This window comes from Rhinatrema bivittatum, chromosome 16, assembly GCF_901001135.1.
Source record: "Rhinatrema bivittatum chromosome 16, aRhiBiv1.1, whole genome shotgun sequence".
In the NCBI taxonomy this organism is placed as follows: domain Eukaryota; kingdom Metazoa; phylum Chordata; class Amphibia; order Gymnophiona; family Rhinatrematidae; genus Rhinatrema; species Rhinatrema bivittatum.
Window position 1 is genome coordinate 32782441 of NC_042630.1, and position 12381 is coordinate 32794821.

The 12381-nt window shown below is 50.0% G+C and overlaps 1 protein-coding gene across 3 annotated transcripts in view; it reads right to left on the bottom strand.

Annotated features, from left to right (window-relative positions):
- Positions 1-8111: 8111 nt before the first annotated feature.
- Positions 8112-12381, bottom strand: part of SEMA4A (semaphorin 4A) — an 87570-nt gene continuing 83300 nt past the window's right edge. For all 3 annotated transcript variants that reach the window (XM_029580397.1, XM_029580396.1, XM_029580398.1), the window contains 2 exons: positions 11852-11961; positions 8112-10825 (listed from right to left, as the gene is read on the bottom strand). In XM_029580397.1, coding sequence (XP_029436257.1) covers positions 10143-10825; positions 11852-11961 — 793 coding nt within the window. In that variant the 3' untranslated portion in view covers positions 8112-10142. The remainder of the gene's footprint in view (positions 10826-11851; positions 11962-12381) is intronic.

A 12381-nucleotide genomic window follows, 5' to 3' on the forward strand; every position in this document is an offset into this window, starting at 1 on the left:
GCACTGTTAGCCCGCCATTGGACGCGCATTTTCCCTTACCCCTTATTCAGTAAGGGGCGGAAAACGCACGTCCAACCCGCCGAACCTAATAGCGCCCTCAACATGCAAATGCATGTTGATGGCCCTATTAGGTATTCGTGCGTGATTCAGAAAGTAAAATGTGCAGCCAAGCTGCACATTTTACTTTCATAAATTAGCGCCTACCCAAAAGTAGGCGCAAATTTTTTCCAGCACTGGGAAAATGCACAGAAAAGCAGTAAAAACTGCTTTTCTGTGCACCCTCCGACTTAATATCATGGCGATATTAAGTCGGAGGTCCCATAGGGTAAAGAAAATTTTAAAAAAATTGGAAGTCGGCTGGCGGCTGTCAGGTCGAAAACCGGATGCTCAATTTTGCCAGTTTCCGAGCCCGTGGCTGTCAGCGGGCTTGAGAACCGACGCCGGCAAAATTGAGCGTCGGCTGTCAAACCTGCTGACAGCCGCCGCTTCGGTCAAAAAGGAGGCGCTAGGGATGTGCTAGTGTCCCTAGCGCCTCCTTTTGCCTGTTTTTACCGCCGGGCCTAATTTAAATACTGAATCGTGCGCACCGGCGAGTGGCCGGTGTGCGTGCCGGCCCGCTCTCCCGCGGACTTTACTGAATCGGCCTGTCAGTGTGTTGCTAGCAGATTGCCTGCCTTAACCCTTTCCAGCTTTCCTTGTGCTTAAGATTCCCCCCCTTCCCTCCCTCTTATTTAAACCTGTGTGAGGCCTAGCAATGCTTTTGTCGCCTCTCGTTCTTTCCATTCTAGATAACGCGTCCAGATTCTCTCAGATTTTTGTAGTTTGTTATGTAGAATGGCCATTAGTTTACGCATCGTGTTAATTCTTGCTAGGCGTGTATTTATATGGTGTTTTGATGGGATCTCCTTTTTTGCGTCACCATGCGGCTAATTTGCATCTGGCTGCCATTATAATATTTTGAAGGAGATGTGTCCCCGGGTTTTCCCCCAACCTCCTAATTCTAATAGTGGTAGAAATATTTTAGGATCTTTTCGCACTGTGTTCCCAGTGATGTCCTTAATTAGGGCGTTAACCTCCTCCCAATATTGCGTTGCTTTTGGGCATTGCCACCAGATATGGATGAAATCGCCCCTCTTACCACAATCACGCCAACGTAGGTCTGAAATGGTTTGGTGGGAGTAAGATACCATCCATATAGGAATTTGTACCCATTCTCCATGATACGAGTGGCGATTGAGCTTTTCCCTGTCCTGTGGAAGCACATTTCCCATGAGCCCTTGTCTAGTGTTTCGCTCAGATCGGTCTCCCACACCTTCAGATATTTTGCTTTAGACCCCAACATTCCCAATAATAAGAGTGTACATCTTAGATATTGCCTTGGTGAGCCCATCTGCTTTGTCACAGTAGGCCTCAAACAGAGTTTTGGGGCACTGTAGGGCTCCTCAGACTGTCTTGTATTTGATAAAGGAGACCACTTGCATATAATGGAATCTGTCTTGATTGTGCATGGTGAATTGTTCCCCCAAAGATTCAAAGGAGCGTATATTATCTCCATCCCAGATTTGACGGAGCCTAGTGAGCCCCATTTTGCCCCATTTCTTTGTCCATTTCTGAGCTAGTCCTGGTTGAAAATTCCTATGATTAATAAAAGAGTCCAGTACTGCTTGTCCCCTACTGTTTCCTGAATTTGTACCAGATGTCCAGGGTTGTTGCGGAGCATGGGGATAAACTTCCCCTAATCTCTGTTGGGCATCCCTGGAGCCGTGGAAGACTCCCAAGGGATGATATACCTGCTATGTCTGCTTCTGTGTCAATCCAAATTTTCTTTTTGGATACATATTGCCGTTCCAGGACTGCACGTAGATGGGCTGCCACATGGTAATAGCTCAGCCTAGGGACACCCAACCCACCCTCTTCCTATGGCATATATGGTATTTTTTCGGGAAACCCTTGGAGGACTTTTTTTTTTTCCAGATAAAGCTAAAAACCTTCCTTTCCCATCTCTTTAGGGCGACATCTGGTACCCGGTAAGGGTAAAGTTAGGAAGAAAATGCAAAATCTGGGAAGGACGTTCATTTGGATGGTATGGATTCTTCCTAGCCATGATAAACAGCCTTTCCCATTTGTGTAGATCTTTTAAGATTGTTGATGCCAGTGGTTTATAGTTGAAGTCAAACATGCGGGTCATATCTGCACACAAACAAATCCCCAGGTATCTGACACTCCCTTTCGCCCATTGGAAAGGCAGGCGATGTGCTATGCTCTCCTCTGCGGTTGTCAAGTTGATACTCAGGATTTCAGATTTATCTTCATTTACTTTGAAGGCGGATACAGCTCCAAATCCTCTCACTTAAGACTTTGTTAAGGGAGGCTTCAGGTTTTGTTAGTGTGAATAGTAAGTTATCCGCGAATAAGGGTATTTTGTAGTTTTGTTCCCCAATTTGTACCCCCGTGAATATCCCTATTTTGTTGGACCTTGATTGCCAGGGGTTCTAGAGAGAGCACAAACAGTATTGGTGATAGGGAGCATCCTTGCCTGGTTCCTCACTCTGCTGTGAATCGATCTGAGTAACCCCCATTAATCCTAATGCTAGCCTAGGGTACATGATATAGCGCTTGGACCCAGTTCGTAAAGTGGTTTCCCAGTCTTATTCTCTGTAAGACTTTAAAGAGAATGTTGCATCCGTTGGTCTCAGACGGCTTCGCCCGACATGCCTCACCTCTATTTCAGCCTTTTCCAGCAGCCTCGGGAGAATGGCGTCCATAGCGTCCCCTTGCCGCACCCTCCGGCGTCCCCGGAGCAGCTCTGGTGTGGCGTCCCCCCATGTTGACCTGAGGCCTCCCAGGGCGCGCGCACACACACCTCACGTCTTGTAGCAGTGTTGGCGCGAACCTCGGGGGCGTCCCCTCGAGTGACGTCACTGCTTCCGATTACAAAAGGTTGCCCATTTGCTGACTCTCGCCGAGTTAGCAACGGATTGGATTCGTTCCGGTCTGAAGCTGCTCTGCCGCTTCTGCTGCTGCTGGAAGCTATCTTCACCTTCCGGGGTTCTACTAACTTGGGTACCCGCTCCTCGGGTGCCCTTTGCTTATTTCCAGGTGCCTATCCTGAATCCAGGTACTCGCTCCTCGAGGGCCTGTGTGTCTATCCTGGTGCCTGCTACCAATTCTTCTACCTGCTGGAACATCACCTATCAGCTACAGAGAGTGAGTACAACTTCTCCCAGTCTGTTCATCTACAGCTCCTCGTCTATCTGCATTGGGCCCTACACCACCATTGTGGAACGGGACTCCTCTGCCGAGGATCACAGACTGTTGCTACCTATCCTCTCTCTACTGCTTATTGGGAACTCTATCTACTCAGCTACAAGGGAGTGTGCAATAACATCTGCCAGTCTGTCTCTCCTACAGCGCCTCACTGGATACCTGCATCGGGGCCTTATACCACCATTGTGGGACAGGTCTCCTCCGCCGAGGATCACAGACTGTTGCTATCTAATCCACTCTCTACTGCCACCTCTGGTGAACCATACAAGCTGCATAATAAAGATATATTCTCTGTGTTTGTGCATCTGAGTCTAGCCTAGTGCTACAGTTCCCTACGGGGCTCCTCCCTGTGGGAGTCACTATCACTGTTGCCCCTAAGAATCCACCAAACACCTCAATATCATAACAGAGAAAAGGCCAGTGTACCTTGTCAAATGCCTTTTTTTGTGTCAATTGCTAATAAGACTGAGGGAATTTTGTGGTGTTTAGTCCACCACATTAAATCAGCCACCCTTTGCACGTTATCAGCGGCTAGTCTGAGAATAAAGCCAGATTGATCTCTCTGTATTAGTAGTGGAGTCACATGGCTCAAGCATGTGGCCAATATTTGTTGCCATAATTTTTTGATCTAAGTTAATTAGGGAGATGGGTCTGTATGAGCTGCAGAGGGTGGGGGTCATTCCCTTCTTTTGGTAAGATTGTTATGCCTGCCACATTGGCGCCTTTGTCCCTTAAGAAATTGAACATATTGATCAGTGGCCCTATAATTGCCGGATTAAATACCTTGCAGAATATGGATGATAGCCCATTAAGCCCTGGAGCTTTCCCTGGCTTGAGTTCAGCAATTACCATGACAACCTCTTCTGTTTCAATCTTTCTATTTTCTACAGGTAATCATGGATAAATTTACGTCCTTCGGAAGGCATCTTCGATGTGGGCCTCTTTAATGTGGGAGTCTTAAGCGTATAATTCCGCATAGAATTGGGCGAATCTTTGTATTATCAAGTGATTCTCATATAGGTATTTCCCCTCGTTGGATTTAATTTTCTGAATGTGGTTTTGCACGGCTTTAATTTTTAGCTTCCTAGCCAGGAGTTTACGCGCCTTGTTGCCAAATTCAAAGTTATTTTTGCTTGACCCTTTCCATTTGCATGGCTATCTCTGCTAGATCTAAATTGCGTGGCTCTTGTTTCGCGGATTCTAGCTGGGTTAGTGTTGCATTGTCTGAGAACACAGTACTGCCTGGCCCTGAATCTGAGGGAGAAAGAACAACAGCGCCCTCCACACTGCCCTTGTTTCCAGATGGTTGATCGACCAGGATGCTTCCACTGGGGACCACTGCCCTTGGGCCACCGATCCTTGACACACCGCTCCCCAGGCCGGAACCTCCAGATCCACTCTCTTCTCCAAATTGGACCGCGATAGGCACCACAAGAGACTGGACCTGGCCTCTTCCTGGAGCGGCAACAGCACTTGAAACTCCTCCATCATCGGATTCCAACGGGATAGGAGAGCTTTCTGAAAGGGACGCATGAGCGCAAAAGCCCATGGCACCAGATCTAGAGTAGAAGCCATGGACCCTAAGACTTGTAAATAATCCCAGACCTTGGGGCCAGCAGGTCCCTCAGATGAACCACTTGCGACTACAACTTGAGAATCCTTTCTGGGGTGAGTAACACCTTGCCCACCAGGGTGTTGAATCTCGCACCCAGATAGTCCAAGGACTGAGACAGGACCAGTTGACTCTTTGCTTGGTTTATCACCCAGCCTAGGGACTCCAGCTGCTCCGTCACTCACTGAATGGAGGCAAAACACTCCGCTTCCGACTTCGCCCGAATGAGCCAAATGTCAAGATAAGGATGAACCAGTATCTCCTCTCTTCTGAGGGCTGCCGCCACTACTACCATCACCTTCGTGAATGTTCTTGGCGCCGTAGCCAGTCCGAAGGGCAGGGCTCGAAACTGAAAATGCTCTCCTAGCACAGTGAATTGCAGAAATCTCTGATGATCTGCCCTGATTGGAATATGGAGATATGCCTCCTTCAGATCGAGAGAGGCCAGGAACTCCCCTTTGCGCTCTGCCACAATCACTGTTTGCACTGTCTCCATCCTAAAACGTGGGACCCGCAATGTCCATTGACCCTGTGCAGATCCAGAATGGGCCGAAATGAGCCCTTCTTTTTGGGAACGACAAAGTACAGGGAATACCTTCCCTGACCGTGCTTCTCAAGCGGCACCGGAAGAATAGCTTCCAATCGCTGCAGGCATAGCAGAGTGTCCCACACCGCCTCTTGCTTGGCGGGCAAAGCGTAACGGGATACTGTGAAGACCTCCTTGAGGGATCAAGAAAGTTCTAATGCGTAGCCGTCTCTTATTACTTCCAGCACCCACTGATCCAAGGTAATTCTGGCCCACTCCTCGTAAAAACGGGACAACCTTCCTCTGACAGCCACGAGGGAGGAGTGGACCAGCCTGCCTTCATTGGGCAGGCTTGGCACCTCCGGAACCCTTTCTGGACAGTCTACGGGTTCCCCGAAAGGATTGCAGCCATCTTGAACCCTGCTTCTGTGAAGAACTGGACGAACTTCTGCTGGCACGAAATCTCATCTCATGGAAGCGAGAGCAAGACGGAAAGCTCTTTTTAGTGCTCTTCTTATCCTCGGTCAACCTATTCCCCTTAGAGTTTGCCAGATGCTTCATCAGCTTCTCCAGGTCCTCACAAAACAATAACTGTCCACCATGTTCTAGCCGAAGTGCGAAGCAAATCATAGAGAGCATCCGCCACATAAGCCACACCCACTTTCAGGCGAACATCCTGGCCAGCAGCCGCAGGGATACCTCCAGCAGTCTCCTGCGTCTTCTGCACCCAGCACAAACAAGCCCTCTGCATAAGGCTGGCGCAGATTATAGCACTCAGGCTCAGAGCCGAGACCTCAAACAGCCTCTTCAACAGGATCTCCAGCTTCTGATCTTGGACATCTTTCAAAGCCGCTGACCCTGGCACAGGAAGGGTCATCTTCTTCGTCACCACCGATACTGCCACATCCACCTTCTGCAACTTCCACATCTCCAAGATGCTCTCGGGCAGGGGGAACAACCTGGCCATAACCCTGGCCACATTCAAACTGTCTTCCGAGGAATCCCACTCCCGGTCAATCAATGTCTTCACCTGCTTCGGCAAGGGGAATGTTCTCAGTGGTCCATACAGACCAACAACGGGTTTATCCCCTCCATGTCGGAGTCCTCCTGCGTCACCTTAATCACCAGTTCCTCCAAATCTGAGGATTAGCGGTCGCAATTCATCCTTGAAAAATAACCTAATAACCCTAGGATCATCCCCTTCCGTCAAAGGGAACTCATCCGTATCTGGGTCCCCCAGCGACACAACCCCTGGATCGATGTCCTGACCAGCGCCCCTGGTCCACTTGCGGCTCCTTTAGATCATTGCCCATCAGATCAATGCCCTCGGAATCCTCAGAGGAAATATCATCACCAAGTGAACACTCAAGACCCAACTGGTGCAAAATGCCTCCCTTCCACAGAGGTGCCTTAGCCCGAGGCCTCTTCAGCCTAGCACGGCCTGGCTGAGAGTCTAGCTGCTTAGTCAACAGCTCCTGCCTGGCGAGATAGGCCTCGTGCATCAGCAAAACGAAATCCGCAGAAAATTCACCGTGGCTCACCTGCTCCATGTTCACTGAGCCCTTTCCTGCGCTTGCTGGCACCTCTCCACCCCCATCCGATCCCTGAACCACAGGAGAAAGTGGGGGAGGGGAATCCCTGCTCTCCACATCCAAGACAGGGCTCCTGCCATGTGGAGCTAAAATGGCTGCCATCTCTGTGCCCCTCCCCCTGTGCCCCAATGCCTGAGTGCAGTGTCTGCACCTGGGAGTCTCCCTCACCTCCAGAGACTCAGTTCGGGCAGACAAGGGCCATGTCGAGGTGAGAATGCCCCCCCCCCCCCCCCCCCCAGACTTGACAGAATTTCCCGGACTCAGCGGGAGTCGGCATGGCGTATGAGGTGCGGCTCGCGGTTAAAAATAAACCGAGGAGATAAAATAAAGCCGCAGCCGCGCTGCTTCCTGGGTACTGAACGGACAGCACAAGCCGCGCGAGCCTCTCCTCCTCCTCCTGATACTGAGCCGACAGAGCCACAGCAAGGGAAAGAAATAGCCGCACCGACGTCCCTGAAAGGCACCCAGCCTCCCCAGCCCCTCAAAGAAGGGCAGAAAGGGACAGGAAAGGATACTCTCCTGCTTCTGGGGCTCCACGACGCTTCCACAGGCCAGCTTCGGTGGGAGGGGGAGTGAGGGAACCAGGACCCCTGGCTTTCCCTCCCGCTGGAATCAAGGGTCGAGCCTGGCCAGGGATATCCAACCCCCCGCTCGCCCTGCTCAACCAGAGGAATGGCCCACGAAGGTTACCTAACACCTCTGGGAGCTCCGGATCTTCTTTTCCCCTACTCTATACTAAATTTTCTTTCTTTCTTTTTAACTAGCAGACTGCAGGTTTGCCCCTCTACCATCTGCTGGAGACAGAGAAATACTGAGGGACTGCAGGTGGCGCTCTCGGTTATGTAGCAGTGCCTGAAAGCTTTTGTTCTCTGCCTCCATCTGCTGCTAGGAACGCATAAACCCACCTGTCCAGACTGTTCCCTATTCCACCCCCCACCCCCCTCCATGTAGCCCAAATGACTCCCTTCCTCCCTGTCATAATGATGAGATGCAAACCGCCTACTGACAGCTCAGGAAAAGTTTGCAGCATCCAGACCCATTAAATCTTTTGAACGAGGAAAGCTCTGTGCATGCGCCCACTTAAGTCTCGTTCGCAAAGAAAACAGAACGCGGGTCGGTAACATCCTCTTTTTAATCAAAAATAAAAATATATAAAGATAGCAACGTCAAAATTAAATGCTTTACAGTGTTAAAAAATAAAATAAAGACGACACACAATAAAGAGAGGCGACTGACTAGCACAGCATTGTATCAAGCAGAATTCAGATCCACTGGAAAATAAATAAAGATTTTGCCTTGTTAGGTACAAGGGAGTTGCTACATAAACCGGGAATCGGGTCACAGATTAGAATTTTGTTATTAACCATTCGCTCTCTGCGCTAGCAGTTCCCACCCCTGTCTTGGTGGCCCCACAGCCAGTCACGTTTTTGGGCTACCCATCATAAATATGCATGAGATAGGTTTGCATCCACTGGGTCACTAATGCATGAAAATATCTCTTATCCACATTTACGATGGATATCCTGAAAAGCCAGCTGGCTGTGGGGTCACTTGGACAAGTCTGGCAACCACTGTCTTAGGGAAATCATTAGGACAAGCAGAACCATAAGTCCATGAATACAATGGGGTAAAACCAGGACTGGATTAGCCTGCTCCTTATGACATGGAGCGAGGTGGCAACCCTGCCTTGGCTCTATGTGCCTCCTCCCAATTATCAGGCACATGCTGGTAGTCCTGGGGGGGTTTTTTTCCAGCACCTACCTCCCAAGGATGCTGGGATTTGTAGTCCTGCAGTTTGGGCCAGACGAGGCCTGTGTGAAAACCAGGGGTGGCTCAAAATCTCCCCAATGGGCTGGAGTTAGTTGAGAGGCACGCTTTGCAGTGGTGCTTCCCTCAGACGGCTAAGGCAGCTCTGTAAAAAGCCAGGAAGCAGGGCCTTTCCCACTTCCCAGAAGAGGGCGTGGAAAGCACTCAGTCCAGCGACCCGATCGGCTTGCGGGGGGGACCATCCAGGCAGACAGATCCAGGCCCGCTTTCACTCCACTGCACACATGGGCTTGTGGCACCAGATCCACGTGTGCAATGGTAAAACTAGGCCTGGATCTGCCTGTCCTGCTGGAACAGAGCCAGCTGGTCACCTTAAATCAGGATGCGCAGCTGCTTTGTAAGGTATATTCCAGGAGAGGGATGCGTTGCCACTGAAGCATTTAAAAAAAAAAGAAAAAAAGAATAATACTGCAGACTTAGCCAAGCAGGCTTCCCCAGTATACATAAATCACACATACTGGGCTTTTGTATCCTTCATAGACAAATAGGGAGGGAAGGTGGGGGCCAGAAAGGATTATAAGCAGCAGATACATCTCCGAGCCCCCCGACCATGTGAGGGCTCTAGGTTGAGGGTCTGGTAAGGATTAAGTTCTCACCCCCAAGGCTCTCTTCAGCCAACTATGATTGCCCAAGGTACAGAATCTCCTTACAATGGCAGACAGTTCTTTCCCCGCTAAACACAAAGTGATCAGAATAAAGCTGGCGGATTTCCATTTCAGTGGTTTTAACCGGATAATTACCCGGGTCCCATGGAACTGAGACAGTGTCAGGCATCGCCCCCCACCCCCCTCACATCTTGTGCAGGATTAAGAACCTCCTCGTGGGTCAACAGCCTTCCAGCTCCGTTATTATGAGCCTCCTATGAAAGTTGTAGAGGAGCCACCCGGGTGTCCAGCGGATGCAGCCTCTCTCTCTCTCTCTGCCACTTCATAAGTTGCTGTGTCTCAATTTCTCAAAGAGCTGAATGTCGGCTGGTAAGGACTCCACAGGAGCAGCCGAAGGGCTGGACAGACTGCCAGGGTCCCTACCTTTGCTTCAGGATCATCTCGTCCGCTTCCGATTTCCTCCAGAATGCAAAGAGATTTCCAATGAAAATGGACGACATTTTCCTCCACTTACCGTGTGCGTGGGCGGGAGGAGGGAAAGGAATTCATTGCCCCAACTTAGCTGTAACTTACAGGAGGAAGGCTCCAAGGGGTAGCCTGGTCCCTCCACAGAAACCTTGTACACTTTTAACCACAAACAATGAATACAAAAAGAAGACAGCTACGGATGGATTTTCCATTCTGGAACTGGGTTCTGGCAACCAGAGTGGGGCCTAGTCTGCTTCTGGGTCCTTGGCGAGTTCCTTATCGGCTGCAACTAGGCTTAGCCTGTTGTTGTCCAGGTCCATCTCCTCATAGGTTCCTCCCACCTCCACGCAGCACGATTGCTGGCTATTGGCATTGGTTTGGTAGCCACCGTTTTGAAACTCCGGCCCTTCCGTGGTCTGGCCGCCGTGAGGCTGTGCCTTCTCCGGCGGCTGCTCGCCACGCGCCAGTTTGGCGGCCTCCGGTGTGCTGCAGCCCTGGACTTTGCTCTTGGCCTTGACTTTGTCGTGGTAGGAGAACAGGACCAAGGCCAGGATCCCCACCACTGTCAGGGTCAGCAGGACGGTCACTGTGACAAACTGAGTCCAGTAAGACTGGACGTTGCTGACTGGAGCCTTTTCGCTGTAACCTTCGTTCTCCCTGCCGTGGCCCAGCGTGACGCTCATCTTCCCGTTTGAGGCCGTGACCCGGTACTGCGCCACTTGGTAGTGGAACCCGTTCTCGCTGGCCCAGCACTCGTACAAGCCCAAAGTATCTGGCTTCACGACAAACACCAAGGTCTCACTAAAGACTACGACCTGCTCCTCCGGGGCCCTCTTCTGCGAGTGCTTCCAGCTGTAGTTGGCCAGTGCAGACAGGTGGGGGCAACGCAGCTTCAGCATGGAGTTCAGGGGCACTGTCAAGTTGTCCGCTATAAAAGAAAAGGAGACATAGGTTGACATTCCATGAAGTTAGCGAGTAGCACATTTAAGACTAATTGGAGAAAATTCTTTTTTCACTCAACGCACAATAAAGCTCTGGAATTTTGTTGCCAGAGGATGTGGTTAGTGCAGTTGGTGTAGCTGTGTTTAAAAAAGGTTTGGATAAGTTCTTGGAGGAGAAGTCCATTAACGGCTATTAATCAAGTTTACTTAGGGAATGGCCACTGCTATTAATTGCATCAGTAGCATGGGATCTTCTTAGTGTTTGGGTAATTGCCAGGTTCTTGTGGCCTGGTTTGGCCTCTGTTGGAACCAGGATGCTGGGCTTGATGGACCCTTGGTCTGACCCAGCATGGCAAGGACTTATGTTCTTATGACATCCTATTGCTCTGAAGAAACACAATAATGTTTCTTCGAAGCAACAGAGAGAGAGAATAATGTAAGATTCTCATTGCAATAGCTGTGTGAGCCATTCCTTCGTTTGCTATGAATAGGTGAGCAGCCCTGTAATTCTTAAGGGTGCCCGATTAAGCTCGGAGGAGGGTGTCATAGTGCTACTTCACTCAGGCCTGAACAGGCTGCTACAGGCCTGGTTCTGCCCCATTGCATGCATGGAAATGGAGTTCTTGCTTTTAAGTCAATCAGAACCACAACTTCCTGAATGCAATGGCAGAAAATCCCAGGACTTAGATCAGCCTGTTTTTTTAGTTCAGCTGGGAGAGGTGGCAACCCTCTTGCTAGGGCCTACGCTTCTTAAAATATTTCCCGATCTCCACCAAGTTTTGAAAGGCAATGTCTGCAACACGACAGAGTGCCTTGGCTACCGGATCCCAAAACGTAAAAGTCCAAAAACTGATCCTTATTTCAAATTAATGAGGGGAAGGACTTAACTTTTATTTTGGCTTCTAAGGAATACTAGGACTAATTTCCACTTTTGGATGCCTGGATTTCTTCTGGCATTTCATGAGGGGAAGTCATCATAGCAACTGACTTGGGTTCTGCCATGTGAACGGTACCTGGTACTGGTTTGTCTTCGGGTCTTTGGGGTGTCCGTGGTTGGGCTGTCTTTCCGTTCAGGCACACAGTACTCGGATTTCCTGTCTCGATGTCCTGTAGCCAAGTGTTTCTGGAAGCAAAGAGACATATATTTCTGACACTGATAAGCTCTTGGGGGAGGGCAAGATCCTGAGTTACCGCATGAACCCGTTTCCACAGGCCTGTCGAATGTACTGCCTATAACAAATATCCTATCAACCCCCAATCCCTCCCCCCCACCCAACATGGTTACGCTAGAAAGCCAGGCATGGGAGGGCTTGAAATCCAGTCATCGTGCAGACCATGGGACAGACGGATGCGTGCACAATCTGCAGAGCAGCCATATCAAGTGCACAACATTGACTGATGAATTCATTATCCCATTCTTGGACCAAGTCCTGTGGAGGGATGCAATTTTCCCTCTGCCATTCGTGGAAAGCCTCATGGAGTTTCCAGGCGTGTGGCGGTGGCACGGAGAAAGGGGCTTGGCATATCGTGGGGTTAACGCACA